This window comes from Vidua chalybeata, chromosome 1 (assembly GCF_026979565.1).
Source record: "Vidua chalybeata isolate OUT-0048 chromosome 1, bVidCha1 merged haplotype, whole genome shotgun sequence".
NCBI classification, from domain to species: Eukaryota; Metazoa; Chordata; class Aves; order Passeriformes; family Viduidae; genus Vidua; species Vidua chalybeata.
Genome location: NC_071530.1, coordinates 123824005 through 123848919, shown reverse-complemented (window position 1 = coordinate 123848919; position 24915 = coordinate 123824005). Strand labels below are relative to the sequence as shown.

Here is a 24915-nt window from a genome sequence, read left to right as displayed (position 1 = left end):
TCACACTATAGTGTCATTTACTTTTGACCTTTGCTACTTAGAAAAGGGCAAGCAATTTTTGGTTCTGCTCTGTTAGGAAAAACCATCATGAAGAATGAAGAGCTGTGTTAGGACATTTCAGACACAGCCCTAAGCCCTGCTCCTGCGCAGAGTGGTGGTAGTTCAGCACCACGCACTGAAAAAAAAAACAAACAAACAAACAGGGAGTGAACCTAGCTGTCCTTAGCTTTGCCCATCAGGTTGGCTGCAAACTGCAAGGTTTCATAATTCCCTCTCTCATGTTGATTGTCTGATTTACAACAAAGCCCAAGTTTATATTAAAACCACTCGTTCTGTCGAGGCATTGAGTGTTTTTCACCCAACTAGGAGGAACCGTGTATCTTCATGTTAGTCAGCTTGTTGTTCATATCAACCAATGAAACCAGCATTATGAGATAAAAATATACAAATCCTTTGAAAGCAACACTTAAAAGATAGCATTAAGCTAAGAGGAGGGAGGCTGCAGTGATGATGATGTAGTGTGTAGGAAAGGACTCCTTACACAATATATTTGCTTATAAGCCAAGTATTAGCTGGCTCTAAATTAATTCTCTTCAGTAAAGTACTGACAACAATTAAACATTTCCAAAACTGACTTAAGCTGATTCTAGTTGTAAGGTTTGGAAGCCTTGGTTTTAACAATCTTATTTATTCTCTTGAGCCTTTAAAGTTTTTTCCTCCTGACCACAAAAATATTTTATTTTTTGCACAAAAAAGGGTTGAAATGAGAGTTGTCCAATTCCTATATAATCCTTTCATTAAAAAAGAAGATGATCTAATGGAAAAAAAAAAAAGTAGAGATTATAAATGTTTTAAAGTCTGCAACTACATACATAGTGTTACCTGTACTATGACAGTGTGTTTTGCATACTGGTAATTGGTTAAAAATCAACTATACAATAACTTAGAATATATTACACATAAAAGTATTCTATCAAATGAGAAAGCAAAACCTCTGCTTTTTCAAAGATGCTGCTTTTGTAATATTCAAACAGTAAGTATTGGTTATGGTTTAACTATGAAAGAAGCCTTGCAAATCTGCATCCAACAACTGCATTATGTGCAACCACTGCATTATAGTGTGATTTGGTGCTACAATGAAGTAAATTATTTAATAAGTGAATCACTGAAGTTTATAAAAGAAGAATTTACATCTTTCACTGTCAGCAGTTTACACCCTCACATATCAAATTATTATGCCACCCTTTCTCAGAGTAGTAGCCAGTATAGATTTATAGCCCAGAACATTTAGATTAATTAGGAAGACAATAGGTATTCCAGAAATCAATCCACTTCTGCACAGGTTATCTTTTTTTTATTTTTTCCAACTCTATCTTATCAAGAAGGAAGAGTATGGATCCCAAAAGAGACATCTGTAGAAATATGGCACATTAGGAAAGTTTGGTGCATTTGGAAGGAATTAGTAGAAGTTCAACTACTATGAAAAGTCACCTAATCAATTTTTGAAGCACATACAATTTAAGATAAATACATACAACAGGCCAGAGTGTTATAAACTCAAATTAACCAGCAGCTATAGGAATGCTTACTAAAGCTTCTAGAAGTACACAACATATCTGACCTTATTAAACTGGTATCTATTGACAGTTTAATTTACTGTCTATTGACAGTTTTATTGACATGGCCTAAGCCAGAGATGAGCAACAGGGAAAGCTTCAGACCCACTGCAGTTTTGTACTGCAGTACCAATTTGATGCGTAAACCATCAGCCATTTAAGTTTCCAAATTGGCAAGGCTATAGCTCCAGTTATCAGAGCACAGTATTTGGCATAATCCTTCAAATGTGTTTGGTAGCTAACAAAAAGGTAAACATGTCTAAGCAGAGTTTAACTTTGCAGGGTACCTAGACTGCCAAGTTTCAGCTGCATGTGTTGGCCCAAATCTGTCACTCTAAACAAGGATTGCAGAGCATGTCTCTCCCAACCTCTGAGCTGTGCTCCAGTCACCTAAATCAGGAGGCAGAAAACAGGAACTCAGAATGACTGCTGGGCCTTTGTGGTTTTGGAGATGAGACTGAATATATATTCTCATTTTTTTGCAAGTTGCTGAATTTAGGCAACTTTCTTTGTTAAAGACCTACTCAGAATTCTCCAATATGATTTCAGATAAGATAAAAAAAGAGTATTTTTATTCAATAAATCTTCTTAATTCTGAGCTCAGTCGGTTTTTTTTCTACAAATGCAACTGAAATAACAAGGCATCTTGAAGTGTACAATTATTCACTTTAATTAAAAAATATCAGGTGCTTAATGACTGTCAGTTTTACTCATTGCCTAAGTGGCAGAATTCAGAAGTTTTTGGCTTTCTGAACTGTTCGACTTGAAGTTCCACCAGAGATAATAAACATGTAACAGAAATAATTCTTCTGATTTATAACTAGCCTTCCATATCCCCTATGGAATTATATTAGTATCCAAAAATCATCTTCTACTTTGTGAAAATGTAGAGCACTACTGCTACCTAATGGGTCATTTTCTTCAGGGCAAGAGGCAAATGACCTATTAGATAATAGACAATTTTATCTGCATGCTTCTTTTTCCATGTCAGAGAAACAATCAGGAGGACACTTAGCAGTGGTAGTTCTGAGTGTGTCACCACCACGTTAATTTTTACTGATGGTACTGACTGACAGCAGCACTCGGATGAAGCAGTTAACTGCATAAGAATCACTGTGGCAAATGCCACTCGATTCAGTTAGCAATTCACTTACCAGTTTATCAGTTTATAAATCAAAAAACCATCTTTCAGCCTTGGCCCTTCTACTGATATTACAATTTTTGCATATCTTATTCAGAAACATGTACGTTTGAAATCAATTTGTATTCATGGGCAAATCTATTAACGGGGAATCTATATTCAAGGACAAAAAAACTGGTTGTCTCACAGGTGACACAGAAAGGGAAAAGCAAACAAAATCTTCATTGGTTATTGAAAAGGAAGATAGGCAATCAAATAATTTGTTGATAAAGGACAAAACAAATAATAAATTACATAAGAAACAGCATGTAAATTTTTCCACTATATGCAATACCTTTTATTTTAGTCCTAGCTCTGTCGAACAATGAAACACTTTCCATAAAGCTTTTGCCACTTATTTCCATGCTGCTCCAAAGTAGGTTCTTCTTTCCTACCCTACTGTAAGCACCCTGAAACAGCAAGGGAAGGCCATCCTTTAACATTGGCACATACGGGCAGACTCAGCCAGCACTGACAGATACCTGCAAAAGCCAGAACAAATAATTGCTACAGCTGACAGATCATTTCAAGTTTTAACTGGAACATTAAAAATATTTTGTGTGAGCTATGCCAATTTTCTCCCACTTGTAAGCAGCTAGAGTGGACAAGTTCCATCTTAGCAAGTATTTTTCTTCAGTGCTTCTCCTTCTTTCAGAAGTCAACCAGCCTGTTTTTACTTAAATTTTCTTAAAATAATCTATCAATAGTATTATCAGGCTGGAAACAGACATCTTTATTCAGCTTAAAGGTAAAGGGACATAAGAAAAAAGCAGAAGCCAAAAAGATCTTGGATCAACAATTTTACATATAACTAATGCTAAAAATAATCAGGGGAGGTGCGGGGGGTGTTCCAGCTTAAAAACTCTGTTCTAGTCTAATTCCTCCCCTCAAAGTAGCCTTGGAAAAACAAGATGTTCAACCTTTTTTTGGTGAAGATACTAATAAAGGATGACACTTAAGATATCCTGATAATAATAGAAGATAAAGACATTTCACTTAGAGAAACATGCTTTATTCACTTTTATTGCACTTGTGCAAATTTTTTAATCTCCTAATTCTTCAGCACTTATTACAGAGATATTGAAAACCAAAACCTATATGTCAATATCAGTCATCACTTCCAAAAGTATTTTCAAATTGTAAGAAATGGACAATTTAATTTTTAAAAGCACAAGCACTGCGGAGAGCACCAACAGGCAGATCTCTCCTCGGAAGCAAGGCAACAATTAGCATCTTAATTCTCTTGGGTCTAAAGTATCCTTCATTCCTGATTGCACCTTAAGCTTTTTCAGACTGTTTAGCTTACAGCCTTGCTCCAGAAATCACTGTGAGGCACAGAAACCTGTGCAGCAGCAACTGCACCTTCATTCATGCTGCCAATCCCCTTCAGCCTGCCCTGTTTCGGGCACATTTCTCACCTGACTCACTGTTTCGTTTAGGTGCTGACTGTCTGATTGCCACGCGGCACGTGGCAGTGTTTCACATGTGCCACAACCACAGAGCCTGTCCCACACCCAGAGCATCATGCACAGAGGTGCCTGGCTGAAAGATGAAAGCCATTTCCAGACTACCCACTTCTTCCCCTTCTTCTCCCGTTTATTTGGTGCCCCAAATGTTCAGACAGGAACAGCCAATTGTGGAGATGTAATTTAACAAGGAAAAACCTACGTGGGAGCTGGTTGTGGCTGCACACTTTTGCATGGCTTTGTAATTTTATTCTTAAACAACTTCTTTCTTTGTTTTCTTTGAGTGCAGTGATGCCAACACACTGTAGGAGGTCAAGGTGCTGAGCAGTGCCTCAGTCCCTGACAGGCACACATGGCCCAGGCCAGCAGAGTTTCATCCCTTACCCCTGAGGTAGTCAGCACAGGAAAGTCATGAACCAACCAACTCCATCCCACCCAGGCATCAGCCCATCTCCTGCCATGATAACCAGACTCACATCTGTGTTTCAGGCTACCTCTGAAGAAGGAGTTTATCACCAGACTGATTTCATTCTGGCAGGCAGTGAGTGAGGAGTGAGGAGAACTGATAAGGGAAAAAAACAGGCTAGCCCTTAAGCTTCTCCAAAAGGGATCTTCAACATTTTAATATTTAGTATTGCACCAGAAAAATCATGTACAGTTTACCTTCTTGCTATTCTTTTAAACATTATTTTAAAAGAAATATGAATCTGCCTTATTTATAATCTTCAATTCATGTCTCTGGTGAGGCAAGATAACCAAAAAGTATTCCCACGAAGTGTTTTTGCAGCAAAAAGCAAAATGCTGCAGCCTTCTACTTCCCTGTGCCCACAAATTGTGCAGAAAATCTGGGAAGGGGGGTTGTCACACTCCAGATCCCTGTGAACATGGGACACTTCATCGTTCCCATGGAGCCAGTTCCCTTTCAGCCCTCTCAGGCTGGCACACTAGGCCATGCATCCCTGGTGCACGCCCTGGGCACAGGAATGAAAAGGGAGGTAAGGAATCCTTGAGTATTTGATAACTTTCTTACCAGCTAGTCTGGCACTGACTTGCCTTTGGCTAATCCTCCTGGTTCTACCTCAGCCACTAACCCAAGCTGTGCTCCAGGGCTTAGCTGTGGTAACTCCAATCTCAATAATCCTGAGCACTTCTTAAATTTCTGGACCTGGCATCTTTTTGAAATACTTCTAGAAAAGGGCAAAAAATAGACTTAATTGTCACCAGAAGGATCTGGGAGGCAGGTATCCCACTGAATCCAGACATCCAAGGAAGATAAGCTGGCATCCCACTGAATTTTCTATAGATGTGCCTTGTGGAAAATGTCTTGATCACTTTCTGAAGCTTATGTTGGAAACACCTCCCTAGACAAGGAGCAGAAGGATGTCCTCTGGTTCCCTCTCCCTAATGGGGCTGTCCTGTCTTGCTCTGATCACAGCAATTTCTGGTCAATGCCTGGGTAGATCTCCATCTGGGATGTAGACAAGCTTGAAAGGTCACTATAGGATGTAAGTTTTCTTGACAGGCTCTTAGGTAATTTGCCAAGCCAGAAGTTGCTGACAATGGAAGGCGTCTTTACAGGTCAATGGCCAAAAAGATTTTTTTGACAGTCAGGGAGAGGCAGTCTTCCAGGAGCTTAAGCTTCTGGTTAACTTTTAACCTGGTTAAAAGTTATTCCAGAATCCTTCCTCAGGTGGTTTCTAGATGACCAGAGGACACTTGTGACTTGATTTGTTATGGCCTTGTGCCGCACATTGACTCCAAACAGTGGGAACAGGAAGGATAGAATAGGAAGAGACTTTGAAGGAGAAAAATGGAAAAACTGGTAATCCCTAGCATTTCCCATGCACTAAGCAACTCTTGGTAAGCTGTATACACACTAATAGCCACATGCCAAAGTGCACTGAGAACCCAGCCCGAGAGAAGTCAGTCCTTGGGAGATGGACTCTTACTGGGGGTGATGACAGCGGTGCCCATGCACCATTATGTCCTCATGTTGTTCTTTATGCAATCCAGCATCAAAGGAATGTACTTCTGGTATTCCAGTCCAAACTCTCATATAGTGTTGTCTCCACAGTTTCATATGTTCCACTGTATCAACTAAAACACTTCTTGTGAGACAAACTTGGCTTTTAAACATTTTTGTAACCCCTTTGGATAGCACTGCTTTGTTTCTGCTATTTTACTCAGCTGTGATGAGGCAGCTGAGTGGGGCCTCAAGGTCATTGGCTGCTATGGGACCAACAGAGTTCATGTAATAGTTTGGATTGGGAAGGGACCTTAAAGATTATCTTTTTTCCAACCTCCCTGCTGTGGGCAGGGACACCTTCCACTAGAGGAGCTTGGTCAATGCCTCAGCTGACCTGGCCTTGCTATCTCCATACTGAGACCCTGTGTGCAACTTCTTCTGGGTCCATTCTCTATTTACCGTCTCCAAGTTTTGTACAACAAGCCAAAGTTTGTACAACAGTAAAGATTTCTTTTATTCCTTTACAAGAGTCAGAAAATTTGGTACTTTCTTTGCATCTGTCTCCTAGACTCACATAGAAACTCTTTTCCTAAAAGCACACAAACCAAGGAAGTTCCCATTCTTCTACCTGCCAAAGAGTAACAGTGAGCTCTGATTCCCACTGAGGAAAGGTTTACATGCCAGGGAAATGGAGGGGATAGCAATTTGAGCTTGTCCCAGGATCGACAGCTAGTGGAAGCAGTCCTTACATCTCCTGAACCCTCAGTCCAAACCCATGGAAACAAAGGTTCTAGTATATTCACCAATTGGCACTGGGGAGGACTCTTGTCCAGGTTCACAAGCTGTGTTAGGACCACCACCGGCTAAAGTATTTGCATTCAAAAAAGTCCCTTATAAACAGAGCATGACACAAGAATATTAAGTTGGGGCAAGATAAGTGCAAGAAGAATGTCCCATGGATTTGAGACTGGTATTTTTCCCAGGAGTGCCCCAAGTGAGGCTGCATTTGCTGTACTAGAAGTCCCTTAAGGGATCACAACACAAATGTGCAAACACTGTGGCACAGGGATCTCTCGCCAGGGTGTTCTTCAGAAGTGGCTCAAGGCAGTGTGTATGATGTCACAATATCTGCAAGGCTCTGCCTCTGTAAAAGATATGACAATTCCACCATGAGCCGTCCTGACCTAGGGGCTCAGGTCACCAGTGGTGGACTGGCATTCCCAAAGAGAGTCATAACTCCCTGCTGAAACCCCCATTCACCTCCTAAGATGTCCCAGTCACACAGTCTTACCTAAACACATCTTCAGCTGCCTTGCTCACAGCCTCGCTCACAGCCCTGCCCTAATCTTAGAGAAAAGGCACTAAATTGTATCATCTGGGTCAGGAAAGATAACAGATAATGCTGGGTGTGACACACAGAGAAAAGGCCACAGCTTCTCAGTGCCCCTATAAAAACACGTCAAATAAAACACATGGCAAAATGGAACTCTGTGAAATAACTTGTGAATTACTGGCCAGTTATTTTTCCTTCCAAAACTGTATGGACCAGAATTCTAACTAATAAGCCAAGGCTAAGAACTAAGATGTAGCATATTTCTTTAATCCTTGTAGTATATTTCTTCTTCTTCTATATAGTATATACTTGTAGTAAATATCTTTAATACTTGTAGAGAGGAAGGAGTTAAAAACTGCAGAGTCAGGAAGCCTTTACTATTAATATACCAACCTTTATTAGCTGCATCTCCTATTGGTGTTGTTTCTTGATAATTACATGCCTTTTTAAGACCTTGAAAGAGACCCAAATCTTCAATTCAAGGTGGGACATTCAAGAATATGTTTCTGAAATCACAACAGTCTGTTAAAGACTGATTGATTAGACAGTAGTAATTGTGGATGCAAGGCATGGAGAGTCTCAACAGTCGTGTTTAGCTTGAGTCTTCATCATCATTCTGAAAAATGTCACTGTTGAATATTTTGGGAACAATTTGGGAATGTAATTTAAAAGAATATAAAATTATATATTACTGGCACTCACTCCTTTCTTCCCTTTCATTTCATAGCTTACATAATTATTTGATCCATTTTCTGGAGGTTAGAATAATTTCAGGTCATTTTTTTAGTGGTGGTGTTATCTCTGCTAAGGGAGACAACACAAACCAAAGGCAATAAAAGGCCCAAACATCTCAGAACAAGCAGACACATATCCATTCACTGTTTCAAATTCAGCCCTCTAAAATGGATACATAAAACAAAAAACACAGTTCCTGCACACTGTTCTTATGAAATACTGTGGCTAGATCTTCTTGTAATATATAAGCATACATTGTTAAAAAAACCAAATTCAAGTCTCAGCGTGCATGGACTGTTTTGATTTGCCAGGTGATGCTTATTGGGCAAATTGCAGTAATAGATCATATTTTAATTGTAGTTTTTCTCTTTCTTAACCACCCCCTCCCACACTAACCACACACAGATCGCACAGTCAAGGAAGAAAGGCACATTTGTAATGGTTTCCACTACTACTACAACATAATTTGTAATCTTCAAAGACAGAGATGTGTTTGGAATTATTTCAGGGCAACTCCAGACAGTAGCAAAGGAAAGGTAAGAAGTAATTCAAATCTTCAAAGGGGAAATTTCAAAGTTCAAGTTTCAAATCTGCAAATTAATCTTTTGCTTACAAATAAGCATCTAAGCTAGGTATGTTAAATTGGGGATAAGCAGGCACAGGCTGCAGGATTAGGCTCACAAAATCCACACTTACAATAAGAGTTCTCTATGTAAAACCACTGTATTGTATTCAAACCATTTGTAGAGATTTTTTTTTAAATTAAATTAGTTTTAAGAACAGGGTTCCTCTTCAGGATAGTATACCATCATGCAGTAAATGCAGCTTCTTGATAGTAAAGAGTACATCTCATAAAGTTTTTTAATTGGATGGATTTAAATCAAGTAAAAGTTGAGCAAGTAAAACCATACCAAGGCTGGAAAGGTATGATTAGCAAAATAAAAAACTCCTGAAGTTCACAGAATTCATCATGCTTAAGTAAATTTTCATACTGTGAGAAAGGAGTCAGCTTTATGTTTTGTACGAAGGACACAGAACATCTCTTCCTAAAATAAACATTTAATTAGAGAAGGGACTTTACAAGAAAAACCAAAGAAAAACTAACAACACCCCCCCACACACACCTCTTTCACATGGAGAAAAAATGTCTTTTAATTAATTTAAGAACAGACCTAAACCCTTCATCAGAACTGTAATTGAACACAGACATTTATTAATCCAGAGCAAGGATAAAATAACCTTTAGCACCTGTATTATGTTTCCAAGATTTAGTCTTCTGGCTCTAAAAATTGTAGATATTTAATTTTACTGCCAACCACAGTAGCTTCAATTAAGTTGCTGTCACTTTTCAGGGTGATTTTCTGGCTGCCTTTAAAATCAGGAGGAAGAATTCCAGTTCTCATAAAAAAAATTTAAAAGCATATTAAAAGAAGAAAAAAAAAAAAAAGGAAAAGCTAAAAACTGGAAGAAATTGGGTACTATTTCAGGGACAATTTGCCTGAAATCAACTCACTAAACAAATTTTCTCAAAACAAATAATGGGCAATGAAGGAGAGGAGAAAATTAAGAAGTTCAAGAAATGCTTTTTTGTACTTGTATATATAACCTTGTAAAAGGAAAGACCACTAAGACACATGGGTTCACTCAAATAATAAAAAAATATTTTGTTATAATTTTGGAAACTAAACTCTTCAAAGCACAACACCAAACCCAAAGGAAATTTCATTACCCTAAAACACAGTCAAATTGTCATAATTTCAATATGGGTTAATATCTGCAATGATTATTGCTGTTACCAGACCTCCCCTCCTCCCTAAAATCCCTACTGTCAAAGTAGGAAAAGTAAAAGAATATGCGTTGACAGAAACCAACACCCAACCCTTCTTTCCTCTGTGCCTCACTAAAGCAGGAACAGGATTTTCATAATTTTTGAATGTGAGAGAAATGAATATTTCAGCCTCACCTGAGGCGATGAAACAAACAAGAATCAGCTCAAAACCTCGCGTGGTGAGGAGGACAGTCCTGCTGGAGCTGGCACCAGCCGATGATGTGACCCAGGGGCACCGTCCCAGCTGGGTTTCGGACACACCCCAGGCGCCAGCAGACACCGTTCTGGGGAAGCTGGGGCAAAGCCTGATTCATGAACCGTGCTCCAGGGCAGTGTCCCAGCAGGCAGGAGTGAGGAGCTCGATTGCCACCATCTCCTCAACACTGGGAGTGCTGCTCTTGGGACACCTTCCCTTCCTAGTGGTGGTTTCTCAAAATACGCTTATTTGCCATATGGCTCTTGATAAGATCTTTATTGGCATCTTCCTGCACAGCAAGACAGGAAGAGAAAGTAATTACCACTTCTATTCTGCAGCTTGATAACAAAACATTCCTGTGAGCTTCCCACACCTTCACAAATCTTATCTTAATGGTTTTCCAGAAATATTTTTTTTCTTTAATTCTCGCCAAAGAAAAGAGATCCATACACTACATTTGAATGAACATAAGATATAATTCCAGACTAAAACCTGTTTATCAGTCAGTTCATGTTTTTTTTCAGTGCTCACCTCAGTGACAGGACAAATGATTTGTACACAAAAAGTAGCAACAATAATTAATAAAAATGGCTGCTCTAGTGCAATGGTAATATTAGGTCCCTTGGTCTTGCCTAAATACAGCAGAAGATTAGAATTTCCCAGACCTGAGTATCAATGAGAGTTTTGGGTGCACAGTAAACATAACTCTGAATCCCAGCTAAGTAGGGATTCTCTTATGGGTTCAGATTTATTTAGTGGAAGGAGTAGGGGGCAATATGTCTCTTTTTCTCTCTCCCCCCGCCCCCTCAGTTAGTTGCAAAAAATTAAACTATCAGACATATTTATTCTTAAAAATAAGAGCATAACAGTGGTCACACTTTCCTGACTTCCACCAGCTTGTGACTCCTGGAGCACATACTTTTTATTCCAAAATGAAATAAAAATATTTATAACTTTTTAACCAGTTATTCAATAATACCATAATTCACTAATGGTACTGTAAGTTTTCAAGCAGCCTAAAGTCAAATCTAAAGTCATGATCAAAAGAGCTTTTCAAGCTGACAAGCAACATCTGTAGAAAGACAGCAACAATCCCAGAAGTACTTAGTCTTTGGAGAACTGAATTGTAACAAGAAATTACAAGCCTTGCAATCATGTAGTTCTCATGTAGCAATATTAGTATTCTGGTGGAGGTTAATATGTAATGCCTGCTTCTCTAAGAATAAATTTGACCATGTCAGGAGATTGTTGGATCTCTAAATTTAAACTTGTTTAGAGAAACTGTTCTCAGGAAATGTATTGAACATGACATACGTTCATACACGAACAGCTAAAATTACTGGTGCCTTTCAGTTGTTAGATACACAATTTGAAGTACCCTCTTTTATGGTTTAAAAAGTTATTTTCAAAAATAGTGCTAAAGAGAAAATGACACACATACACAGTAATGCCCTGCATTGGACTACATCTTTCCAGAGACTGCTTATTTGGAATCTTACTTAGTCAAATTATCTAATTATAATAAAATTATCTATTATAATAAAGCTAATATATCTCCTATTAAAACAGTCAAAGGTATGAAAGTGAAGTGGGACACCTAATTTTTCAGAAGTTCTACAGAAATATTTCAATTTTATTCTACTACCAAAGATTTTACCCACAGTCCCAGACAAGCTGCAGCTTAAATCCACTCCAGAGGGAGAAGCCTCTATTACAGCATCAACTGTGTTATGCAAAACAGGTGAAGTGATACCAGTCATTTAAACAAGGTAGGATTCAGCTGGGATAGACTTTTATATGTTCAGGACTCTTTTCATGATTTCTTGATTAAAATGGGTTGTTAAGAGGATATTCACATAATTGATCATAAATTCCTTCTTTTAATTTTTCAACTGATTGGTGTTTGGTTTTCCTTTTAAAAAATACGGAATTCCTCTGAACACTTGAATTTGATCTTTTGGCAGGTAATCTTTTCAGAAAAAAAAAAAACCCAAATATTGCTAAATCACTAAAAGAAACACTTTGAAAACAAAATGCATATAGTGATTCAAGATATTTTTAAAATAACATAAAAGTTACAGACAAAGTTTGAATATTTAACATACAAATACATCAAATAACATCTTTATCACAAGTTTATGCCATGGTCCAGGGTAGAGGTCACATAAGAGGGATTGTCTAGGATCTAAACACACGGCATGGGGCAAAGTATAGATCACATCATCTATTTGTCACTTTGACTGAATAAAAAGTTTCCCATACTTGTCACTTTGACTGAATAAAAAGTTTCCCACACATTTACCAGACTTCATCTTAAAAAAAAAAAAAAAAAAAAAAATTAAATCCTGACGCTACTGAAGAAAAAAGCAAAACTCCTGTAAAAGATTCCAGCATCACCTTTCCATCATGTTTCCATTAGCAAAACTCCTGTAAAAGATTCCAGCATCACCTTTCCATCATGTTTCCATTAATGCATTAATGGAATACTGATTTCTTCCATCAATTACATTATTTGAAGAAAAAAATTAAATTGAAGCAATTATCAATTTTTCTGATGTTTCAGCCAGAAAAATAACATAAATAAAGAAGCTAAAGAAGTTTCTCCTTTATGTTTTGCACCCTGACAATCTGCATAAACTATCTCATTTTGTGAACACACATGTACTATTGTAAGAAATTGGAAGAACTACTTGCCGAGAAGGAAAGTTGATTTTGGTGACACAGTTTTGCATGACTGGAGCTTCATAGTTCAGCTTTTTCAAAACATTTCATTCTTGAAAGTGCAAGTCTCTAAGTACCAGACTATAGAACAGATAGTCACAAATATGCTTGCATTACACCAGGTACTAATCTCCCCCTAAAAGCAGAGTCCTGTGGCATTCTCTGAGTCACACATGCCAACAAATTGAAAAGCACAGAGATGTTTTCAGACAATATTTGACAGAAGAGAAGAAAGAAAACAGTAAATGAAAACAAGCAAAAAAGTGACAACTTAAGACACAATAAGAACTAGATAATTTAGTCATGAAAGAGGCAAAATCCTTGTTCAAATTCAAGAACTGAACAATACATCACATCCAACCTGGCACTTATTTAAGGAAGAAGCAAGTACAGGCACTCCTTGTGTGGAACTGTGTTGATACTGATCTCTGTTCTTTGTCCAAATTGTAGTCATGGGTAATCATTAGTAAAATCAAGCAGCTCAAAGCTGAAGGGGTAGAAAACTTCCTCTCTCTTGAATCTTGACAGAATACTTCTGAAGAAGAATTGACTCAATTATTTTCCAAAGAAAAAGAAATGAGAAATGTATAGCCAATCTAAAGCAGAGTCTAATTCACAGACAATAAAGAGGACTGACGACCTCCTCACACAGGAAGGAAAGCAGCACAATTTCAGTTCAAGAGAATGGGAGGAAACTATCCTGAACATTCCACATATTTGCTCCTTAATATTCACACCTCAATATCTATCTCCCCTTCGAAAAGCACTCTTGTGAGAAGAAAGAGGGGTTATAGAATCAGCTCTCTGCGCTCACGGAGAGCAGGAAGAGTGATGTAGAACTCAAAACTCAGAAAGCATTGGGGCAGGAGATGTGAAGGGGACACTACTAAGATATTTCATAGCCTGTTTTTATTACAAGCCTTTTGAACTGCACATGAAAATTTTTGCATTTTGAATTTATCAAGAAAAACACACCTTTCTACAGGTTTGCCTTTCAGAATTTGGGTGTCTTCCAGGCTGAAACACCTTCATGAGCCATCCACCATTCTTTTTTAATCCTTTCAGATTCCACAAAATCATTTTGTGGGGGAAGAGAACAGGGAGGTGGTGGGAGGAAAGGGTGTAGACAACGAACTCTGCAGAAACCATCCACCTTTTGCTTCTGAGCCCATGCCAACCGCCTGGGGTAACCCTTGACCGGAGACAGAGCCTTCTTGGCAGTCCCGCCTCCTACAACCCATCCAAGGGCAGCTGACGGAGCGAAAGGGCAGCGCATCAGCGTTCAAGCTAAGCAGCTCTCCTCTGAAAAAGCGACTCCACAACACGCAGTGATTTTTTTCTTTTTTTTTTTTTTTTTTCTTTGTAAGGATATCCTCCCCGCGGATGAGCGGTTCTTTCCACGCGTAGTGCCAAGACCCATCCTTCCCTCCCCGGCCGCACACACGGCACTGGGCGTGTAGCCGGGGCTCTATGTAACCCCCGCCGGCACAGCCCGGCCCCGCCACTGCCGCTCCGCCCGGCCCGAGGCGCTCCCGACCCCGCCGCGGCGGAGCGGGGATGCCGCCCGTCCCGGGGCCCGCGCAGCCGCCCGCGCCCGCCGCCGGCCCGCGGGCAGCACCGCCGCGGCGGAGCAGAAAGTGAAAGTACCCGCGGGCGGCGGAGCCCCATGGGAAAGGCAAAGCCCGGCCGTCCCGCCGCCGCTTCGGACAGCGCCGCGGCCCCCCGGGGCGGGCGGGCGCCGGGGGGCTGCTGAGCCCGGCCCGGCCGCCGCGGCCCCTCTCGGCCCCTGCGCGGCGCTCCGCGGGCTGCGGAGTCATGGCCGAGGCGGCGCCACCACCATGACCGCGGACCCGTCGGCGCAGCTCCCCGACAGCCTCCGCACGGACCATGTTCCATGGTAAGGAGCGCGCCCCGCACCGCTCCGCAGAAGGCGCCCCGCCTCACCTGCTCCCGGGCTGGCTGGGCTCTGCCGCGCTGCTCCGCACCCCCGGCCGCGCTGGCTCCTCACCTGCTCCGCCGTCTCCGAGCCGTCGGCCCCGCCGTCCCGCCTGCTCTGCCGGCGCGGTGCTTCCCGGTGCCTTTTAAACCCTTGGTGGGGGCCAGGGAAATTCCCAGTTTTGCTTTTTTTTTCCTCTTTTCCCCGTAGAATGAAAGTAAAAGAATCCGGTTCCCATCACGCCTGCTGCCGGGAAGGGCAGCTCGGGAATGGCAGAGGCAGCGGGACAGCGTGGGGCGGGGGAGCTGCGGGAGGCATTGGTCCGCGCTGCTCCCACTGCCCGTGGCGCCCAGCTTCCCGTGGGCACCTAGCTTCCCGTGGGCACCTGCCTTCCCGTGGGAACCTGCCTTCCCGTGGGCACCTGCCTCCCGTGGACATCTGCTTACCGCGGGCATCTGCCTCCCGTGGGCACCTGCTGGCCCGCGGGTGCACCCGCAGCAGGTGCGCGCAGCGCCCGGGGTGCCTCGCCCCCGGGCGGGAGCGCCCGCTCGCCCGCCCCTTCGCACGGGTCCAGCGGGACGGAGGGAAAAGAATGGCAGTGACCCGTTCCCCGCTGGAATTGCGGGATGAGGAGAGGGGAAGGGGGCAGAGGGAGCGGTCTGCCGAGATTGGGGTGGGTTGTGCGGCACCCAGCCCAATTTTGGTTGTGCTGCAAGGATCCCGCTGGGTGCCGCCGAGGACGTGCCTCGGGCTGTATGCACAGGAGGGTGTTTTAATGTTAAAAAGCCAAGAGGTTTGGGTGGTTGTTTTTTGTTTTTTTTTTTTGTTTTTTTTTTTGTTTTTTTTTTTTTTTTTTTTTTAATATATGTGGAAATAGTGGAATACTAGCTCTTCCTGGTTTTTCTAGGAGAACTTTTGGGGCTTTCCAGATTTGACTTAGGAGTTTCTGGGAATTTACTGGAAAGATGGGTTATTACCAGAAATGCTCTCTTTCTTTTGAATTGCTGGCCGTATGGAGTGCCATAAACTCCCATTCCTTCGAAGTTACCTAACTTTGAGAAAATCCCTTTCAATTTTCAGTCTACATCTCCTAGAACTTTTTATGACACTTGTCTAATATTTTTTCCAGAGGACTCGTTTAGGAATATCTGAAAAAATTTGATCACCATCCTTCAGTGGCTCAAGGGACTTCATGAGTGTGTAACATGTGACGTACTTTTATTCTGTAATTTCCTCATTTAAAATAGATTGGCAATCTGTACAATATCTCTTATCTCTACTTGTGGCTGGACAAGCCAAGTTTAAAGTGATGGAGTCAAATTGTTTTAATTTAGAGGATTGCTTTTTTCCTCCTTTCAAGTATGTTTGTGAAGCAGCATATCCAAAATGTTTGTATTACCCTATTGGTGAACAAGCATTGCAGTTCATCTTTTGCACTGGAATCCAGAGGTGCAATGGGAGATTGGAAAAATATTGCCCTATAATTGAGTTCTTGAATGTTTTTTGTAAATGTCTTTCAAAATACTAGATCTTTGTCCTTCAAACTGATATATCATTCAATAGAGATGTAGTTAGCATAGAGATTTACAGAAATAAAGCTCTGTGGAAGTCAGGTGTGTCCACTTGGAGCTTGAAGATCATAATAGAGTCACCCTACAGAGTTCTTAAATTTACTACATGTAGGATCCATTTAGATTCACTTAGCTCATCAGGCTAGATTTCTTGAGACATTAATAGATCTTGGTTGATCAGTATATGAAAAGGTCAGAAAATCTGGTTTTCAACCCCTGAAATTTCCAATTAGAATTTGTCAGGCAGCTTGCTCAAGAATTCTGTGATTTAGATTGTACAGGTAAAATTTTTCCAGTCCTGTTTCTAGGACAGAGGTATACATAACCACATGTTCACATGCAATCTATCAGAAAGAGAAGGCTTCACTAGTCAGGAAAAGCATGCATTCTTCTTTGAGGATTCAGTCTGCTGTGTGTGGTAGGAGTTGGCTGGGATGGGCCGTAAGGGACTGTGTTTCTTTTAATGGCAGTGAGCATGTGGTGTGCCTGTGGTTCTTGCATTGCAGAAGAAAGGTGGGTCAATGCAAATTATGGTCAAGTTTTATTGCAGTTTTCTTAGTTGTTCAAAATTCCTCTGAGGCCATGATTTACTAGTGATGCCCAGGTCCAGAGGAGCCCATCTCTTGAGTGCTGGACTGGCTGTACCCAACAACCCATCCTTGCCAGAGAGGAAGGAAAGCAGCAGCATCCTCTCTTCCTTTCCTGGCTGCTATCCCACAGCTGTTCCGTATGCAGTTGTTGTTCTTACTCAGTGATGAAGATGGGCAGAAACACTGCATACTCCTCCAAGAACTTGCTGTGATCTTTGCTAGTCCTCCATCATAAATTTATACCTTTGTTTTTTTGTTGGTTTTTTTTTTCTTTTTTTTTTCCAAAACCTTCAATTTAAGCATTATCTTATCCAGACTAACAATAACCCAGAGTCCAATTATTCCTAATCACATATTATCATGTACTTGGTCTCCTTTATTCCCAGTACCAGGTGAGTCAACTGCAGCCTCCTGTCAGTCTCTTCAGGCTCTTTTGACGTTTTGGTATTTTCTCTCTGCCCATCCTCACAGAACTCATGTTTTCCTGGATGTCACGCAAAGACAAAAGACCAGGGGTCAAAGCAAAGGAAGACAGTCCACTAAAGTGGACACAAAGTGATGGGAAGTGAAGTTTGCTCAAAAAGATTGCAAAAACCTTGTGGAGAAGGTTGTGTTGCATCTCATGTTATGGCCAGTAGCATGGATTTGTACATTTGGTCAGCCTGAAAATGTGTTTAAACACACTTCTGTTATAGAGGTGTGTTCAGGGGGATTTGTATAAGTTATTAAAGGAAAAATGGGCAGTTGAGATGAGATTCAGCTGCAGGTTAAAATACTTGAATGTCTAAACATATATGATTAAAAAACTCCTCTACATGTGTCTAATGTGGTTATGGTCCAATAAAATTCAGTGCTTGCAGTGAACCCTGAGTATGAATTCAGCCAAGTGCTCACCAAGTCAGCTCAATAGTTGTAGGCTCTTATCCACACTGGCTGAATCATCTTGGGGTATGAGGGAGTTTAGACACCCAAAGAGTGTCTTAATCTGGAGGTGAATCCTTCCCTCTAGCAAGGCACAAGTCATTTGGTTGTACAAAGATCCCTTTTAAACTATTTTAACAGATTACAGAATGTATTTGTTAATACAGCCCACAATCTGTGACATTAACTAACATGTACCTAACTGTCCTTCTTGCAATCCAGCCTTTTTTAGATCTACCTTACCAGTTCTGCCACTGCTCCTTGTTCTGTCTCCAGTGAATGCATCTAGTTGTGCAATGGGAAATAAAACAACTGAAATCCGTGTGAAGTACGAGAATATACTAAGTCACGACATCAATGAGCTGGTAGGTAGTAGCTCTTGGGCTTCCAAAACATGTTGATTATTTTTAGATGCTAACAATTAATAATAAAAGCTCTAATGTTAAACCATGGTAAAAGACCAATTTAAAGTCACATATTATGCTGGAATGGTAGTTCTATTTGAAGGGGTTCAACAATTCAGTCTCTTTAAAATCTCTGAAATCTGTGGATAGTGCCTATTTGCATGTGATACAGTTTTTTGTGCCTGTGCATTATGTAGTTAGACACATGTACTATTTGGCCATACATCATGTATTTGATTAGAAAGTACTTTTTTTCTAAAGTAATTTCATGACTACTTCTGTTTGTATGCTTTTATCAAGAGAAGAAAGCATTACACCTGTAATTTGTTCTACTAATTAGAGTTCTTGACTGAAGTTTTATGTTGTCCATTGAGTACATATTGTCATATTTCTGACAAAGACAAGTATTCCCTAGAGAACAAAAACAAACTCTCTTGGTGAGCAGTTAGAAGATAGCTGACCTGTAAGATAAAATGATGCAAAGGAGTAACACCCTCTGGGAGACAGATCATGCTGCCTTTGCTGGTGGAGATCCATGAGTTGCCTTCCAGCCCTCTCAAGATGCAGGGTCAGGGTGGCTGGGGGACTGTCCTGGCCTGGACAGGGCAATGCCTTGCCACTGTCCTGTTGTAGGATGGAGCTTGGTGTAGTTGGTGCCCCAAGGATTGGAATGGAGCAATGCCGTTATTCCAGATACATTTTGGAAGTTTTTTTCTTTGTTAGTTGTAATAAATATTATTGTGATATTTTAAGACTTAGTGGTTTTTATAGCAGACTGTATGAAAACTAAAAGTTATCAAAATAAATACATAAATAAAACCTTAATGAATTAATGTTTGTGAAAACTAATGGGAATATACTGAGCTCTGAAGCTTTTACTTCCTAGAAGACATGCACAAGCAACTACTGTGCAAGTTCCTTCACTTTTTATGTCTTGTCTTTTCCTCATTTAAGAGAATTTTGTCTTCTATTTATAACCAGTCTACTGTCACAATAAGTTAACAGCAAATATTGTGTGTGCTGTGTGGCAGCAACTGCCCAGTAGGCACTTTCCTGCAACTGCAGAGCTAAAGGCAATAGGTTTCAGTTCCTCAGCCAGATGTTTGGAGCAGCTATGGGTTTGCTGCAGAGCAGGTTAGTGAGTCATATACTAGGTCCCTGTAAGATAATTAAATTTTCAGTAATGCCTTTTCTGAGGTCAGGATTTCCCTTAGGCTCGTTTAGACAGCCAATAAACTGCCTTCAGATGTGGTTACTGACCATTATACTAAAGGTGATCTGAGGAAACTAGAGGATGGAAATATTTCATGGCAGTTTACAAATGAAGTGACAGATATATAATTTCTAGGGTGATTATATATATATCTCATTATAAATTTTGGTGCTGTGTAACTGCAGCAATATCTGTTGTGGTGCAAGAAAAGATGTGCATTAGCTTCCTGATGTTGGTGGTTTGGGTTTTTTAATTTGGTTTTGTTGTTTTGTGTTTTTTTCCTTTGTCATTGAACATTTGACTGACTAAACTCTTGGCTTTGAAAACACTTTCTGGATAAAGTTCTGTTTGTCTTGGGTGAACTTATGAGATATAGGCAATTTCTGCAGAAAAAAAATTAGGAATTAACTGTCTGATGTGCTCATACGCATGGTTAAGTGCAGAGAGCTAAAACAATACTTTTGTGAGCTGACTTTTTTAAAGCCCTTTGGCTTAACTGGAATGTCTGGATACAGGCTGAAGAAGACAGAGCTTCTGTTGATTTGGCTTCCATTGTCATCTTGATGACAAGTGGAAGAAAAAACTACAAGAGAGGATAAAGTATTGATAAAATATTATAATCAGGCAGAAGACCATGTGATGTTGCTTAGGCCATCTTCTGTTATTATATATACAAAGTGAGTGCTACCATCTGTTTAGAGCTGAGACATTTATTTATTGAGACAAACATTGTATTCAATGTATTCAATGTTACAATTCAAATGTAAAATTTAAACATTGCTTTATGTCTCAGAATTTCCAAAGAGCAAAGCAATTCAATAGAATATGAAGATTTAAATTGAACAGATTTGTGTCCATTTCTGGGTTCCCCAATATGAGAGAAATATGGAGCTACTGAAGAGAGTCCAGCAAAGGGCCCCTAAGATGCTGAAGGGACTCGAGCATCTCTGATGAGGAAAGGCTGAGAGAGCTGGGGCTGTTCAGTCTGGAGAAGAGAAGGCTCAGAGGGATTTCATCAATGTGTAGAATTACCTCAAGTGAGCGGGCAAAGAGTGCAGAGCCAGGCTCTTATCAGCAGTGCCCAGTGAAGGGACCGGGGCAGTGGGCACACACCAGCACACAGGAGGTTCCTTCTGATCATCAGGAAAGAGTTTTTTTACTGTGAGGGTGACTGAGCACTGACACAGCACTTCCATGTGTAAACATATATGATATTTTACAGGTAAATATGTCTGCAGAGAATCGTGACAGGTGCTGCAAGAATAAAAAATATGAAAAAATCAAAGTATTTTTCTGCAATGATACTGAGGTAAAATTTAACTTTTCAGAATGTAGAGAATACAAACCCAAATGAGTTCTTTGTACAGTCCAGGATAAAATAGCATGATAGGGTAGTATTTTGTTTTAAAAGTAAAATCACAGTATTCAGGATGGTTTATTTTTTGAATCTGGAATTATATGATATGTTGAGTAAATTGATATTTTAAACATTTAAATGTTAATCAATTCCATGTCAATGAAATGTGGGTTTTTTTTCCCTACGATGAAGATTCTTCTATATTTTTTAAACAAAACAGAAACTTTTCTTTTTGCCAATGGAAGTAAACATTACAATTTCCCAATCTCTTTTTTTTTTTTAATTTTTCTACAGAAAGTTATATTAACTAAGCTTTTCTAAGCTTCAGACCTGAAAGCTTTAAAATAGTATTTTGGGCAGATCTCAAATGCCAGAAAGCACAATTGTTGCTACAGATTTTATCATGACTTGATAAAAGGACTGGTTGCATAAATAATTTGTTTTCCTAACTGCATCAATTGATTTGATTACAGTTGTGATTTTTCCCTAACATCCCTATACTACTAGTATTACTATTAAAAAATCCTGCTTTAAATATCTTGAAAAGATGGCAGGTAAGTCAGATTAGTTATGTGTTTTATTGAAAAACATTTGCACTATGAAAGCGAAATAAACCAATAGTAATTGAAGGAGGGTTTGGGGTTTTTTAAAGATAAACCAACATTACAAATAATTAATCGTGCACAAACTTTTCAGGACATTTTCTCCTTGCTCTCTTGACAGGAAATAGAATCACTACAGAGCATGGCGTGCAACATGCTCAGATTCTTTAATAAGCAGAGAATCAGCAAAGCCTTTAGACAGAAAGCAGCATTCGTCTCATGTGGGACATTACAAGTTCTACAGTGTAAATGTGAAAGACCTAAAAAAGAAAAGGTGAGTTGTACTCAACTTTAGTGTGTAATAGTTTAAATATTTGCCTTATTTTCTAGAGCTTTTCAACACAGATTATCACATCTGACTCTAAAAGATACAAATATCTTGCACATGGCACATGTTCTATGCCAGAGGAGGTTTCCTCTGTATAGCATTTATCTTGTAACCCAGTGCAAAGACTTAAGAAAATCATCTGGAAGCCTATGGTGAAGATACCTGCTCTGGTTCAGTAGTGAATTGAATTTCACTTAATTAATTCTCCAGTGAAAGACAAGGACCAGATTTGTGCAAAGAAGGCATTTAAACTTCTCTGGAGTGTAGTCAGAGTTTTAACTTCTCACTAACCCTAAGAATAATGTTTAATTTGGTTTGTCTCCACAAACAATTAGGGTGAGATTCTCTCTGGTCTTTTTTAACTACAATCTCTCAAATTCAAGAACAATTAGGTATGATAATATTTGTTTTTTTAGTATTTGGCAGAATCTTCTTTTTGAGGTGCCACTTAAATGTAGCACAGTGATCTACTGACTACTGTAGCAAAGGAAGAGTGTTCTTTTAAGTGTGGCTCAGTGTTACCTATTGAACACAAAAATATTAACCAACATCAAAAAGTCTCCACATAGGCACCAAAAATATAATGCTTAAAGAGATGGATTGAAGACTTCATTTAGCTCTTTATTTTTCTTCTTGAAGTGGAGAGACTTACAGTCTGGGACGAGATCTTCAAAGCAATGTTGGTGTCTATATTTTCCTTTGTCACCTCTAGTGAATCCAACATTTGCTTTACTTTAAAGGTATCCCAGTCAAGACAAAGAAGTCAGTGTTACCCTTGCAACTCCTGCCTAACCTTATGGATTCCTGCTTTTATTTAAAGACCAATTAAAGTAATTTAGCAAAAAATTATGAACAGTCATTGAATATGAACAAGAACCACAGTAGTTTTGTCTGGCTAAGATCTTGAACACTAGAGCACAGCCCCTGGAACTGGTCTGTCTTGTTCTACTAGTCTCAACACATATAGTCAAAGTTTGGCTCACAAATTAATTGTAGGAATCCAGGATATCCCTCTGGCTGGCCTGGCTGTCTCAAGACCCTGGCAGGGGGCTCAGAGACCTTGGCATGAAGTAAAAAACACCTGTGGCTTCGATTTTAGCCTGTGGAAAAAGTTGCCAACTTTGTATGAGGAATTACAAGCTACAAGTGTTTGAGTAGTGTGATAGTTGAATTAACACAGGGTGAAAAAGAATGGGATTTTGGGGTTTTTAGAATGGGGTTCAAGGGGACAAGATGGAGGGATTTGGGTGTCCTGACCTTCTTCTCCTTCTTCTTGTCCTCCATGTCTTGCTGTGATGGTGACACTTTTCTATTGGTTTGAGACACACCGTCTAATGTAGATGATAGATACTGGCACAATATTGTAAACATAGTACACGTAATTTCTAGTATAAAATGTAAACGCTGCCGGAGGCAGCACACACAATGCCATGGCCGACCTACTAGACAGAGCTCAGCAGGTCAGAGAAAGAATGTTAAAGATAAGGAAAAATAAACAACCTTGAGAAGCTGATCCTACGCATCTTGACTCCTTCTTTGGCTGCTCAGGCTGGGAGAACAAGGACTTTTACAATCTTGGGGTCATCTCAACACCCAGACCCTGAGAATTAATTGGCTTTATTTTCTCAGTCCTTCAGACAATGGAGGATAAATTTTAATCAGTGATGGAGGATGTACATGTTCTTAGTTGGACACACTGGTTTCAGGTGTCCTTATTTGCTCTGAGTTAGAGCCACATTCTCACAGTCCCATGGGCAGGATCTCTCCAGTATTCAGATGTAAGGCAATTGGTTTGCTTTGAAAGATGGCTATAGAAAGAAGGAATAGAATAAGCAGTTCTCAGATAACAATACAATCTGTTCTGTTTCAGGTTTGCTCACATGTATTTAGAATAGAAGATACAGAGACAAGTGAACAGTCCAAAAAGAAATGTAACCAAGAAGTTTGTGAACTGAAAGAAAATATATCTAGCCTTCGATCCTGCTGGAATAAATTTGAAAAATTAATTTCCAGGTGATTCCAGGTGAATCCTGCTCTTTTCTTTTGAAGTGGCATTACTTGGTAACTCTGCATTTTATATGCATTCTTCAAGTAACCTTGCTCGCTTATATGAACACTTTATGCCAGAATTCTGATGGAAGGCTACTGTACCTTGTTCCTGGAGATGACAGAAACAGAAATGGCTGAACCAAGCTGCTGAAGTCCAAGAAGTGGAACTAGAAGACCAGCATGTGAAACAAAGAACTCTTCAAATGTCAGTGTCCGACCTTTGTGCTCTGGAAACTACTCTGAATTTTATGATTTTTCAAGTAACTTTATAATACTGTCATATGAAAGCAGCCACTTGCATGTCTACTGGAATTTCTAAAAAACATCTTGGAATCTGCAGGTGAAGAAAGAGTATGAAAAAGTAGCTGGTTTCTTTATGTCTATGCAAAACACACCAAGGACCAAAAGTAACAATTTACCAAAGCAGCAGCTTATCTTGGATATGTTCTCCTGACACAGAAGTGTTTTTGGTGTGGGTCTGATGGCTCTGCTAACTGATTTGGGTTTGGAAAAAGAGGGAAAAAGTTAGCTTTTTGAAAAACTTAGGAAGGGTACTGATTTTTGAGAGATGCAGCATGCTTCTGCTGGCTGAAGCACAGGCAAGACTGAATCCTGTGGAATAAGAAAAAGGTGCCTGAATATAAGTTGTTCAGTTGACTGGAAACAGCACTACACTCATTCATTTGATCAACCCAGAGTTGGCTGCAGGAGGAGCTAAAATTCCTTAGCTTCAGATTGTGATTTCTCATATGCAATTATTTTATGCAACATGTTTTAAGATGTTAGGCAAACATGACTTAAAATATGTGAATATTGTCAGAGAATAATATATTGGCATTTAACTAATAAAGTGCTCATATTTTATTTTGAATAAATAGAAGTATTTTTATAGTTACTACTCTT

At 39.8% G+C, this 24915-nt stretch overlaps 1 protein-coding gene and 1 long non-coding RNA gene across 2 annotated transcripts in view; one reads left to right on the top strand and one right to left on the bottom strand.

Moving 5' to 3' along the window:
* LOC128800726 (uncharacterized) overlaps positions 1-15223 on the bottom strand; it is a 19360-nt gene extending 4137 nt beyond the window's left edge. Inside the window, exon 1 of the long non-coding RNA XR_008435031.1 lies at positions 14986-15223. This is a non-coding gene — a long non-coding RNA (uncharacterized LOC128800726). The remainder of the gene's footprint in view (positions 1-14985) is intronic.
* IL7 (interleukin 7) lies at positions 14915-24915 on the top strand. The gene is made up of 5 exons (XM_053966146.1): positions 14915-14938; positions 18282-18424; positions 20899-20985; positions 21757-21909; positions 23834-24915. The coding sequence occupies exons 1-5, from the start codon at positions 14929-14931 to the stop codon at positions 23978-23980; spliced, it is 540 nt and encodes a 179-aa protein (XP_053822121.1). The 5' UTR covers positions 14915-14928; the 3' UTR covers positions 23981-24915.

Coding starts and splice junctions, on each gene's coding strand:
- IL7 (XM_053966146.1), top strand. Junction 18,425..20,898: donor GTCACGACATCAATGAGCTG/GTAGGTAGTAGC, acceptor GATATTTTACAG/GTAAATATGTCTGCAGAGAA. Junction 20,986..21,756: donor TTTTCTGCAATGATACTGAG/GTAAAATTTAAC, acceptor CTCTCTTGACAG/GAAATAGAATCACTACAGAG.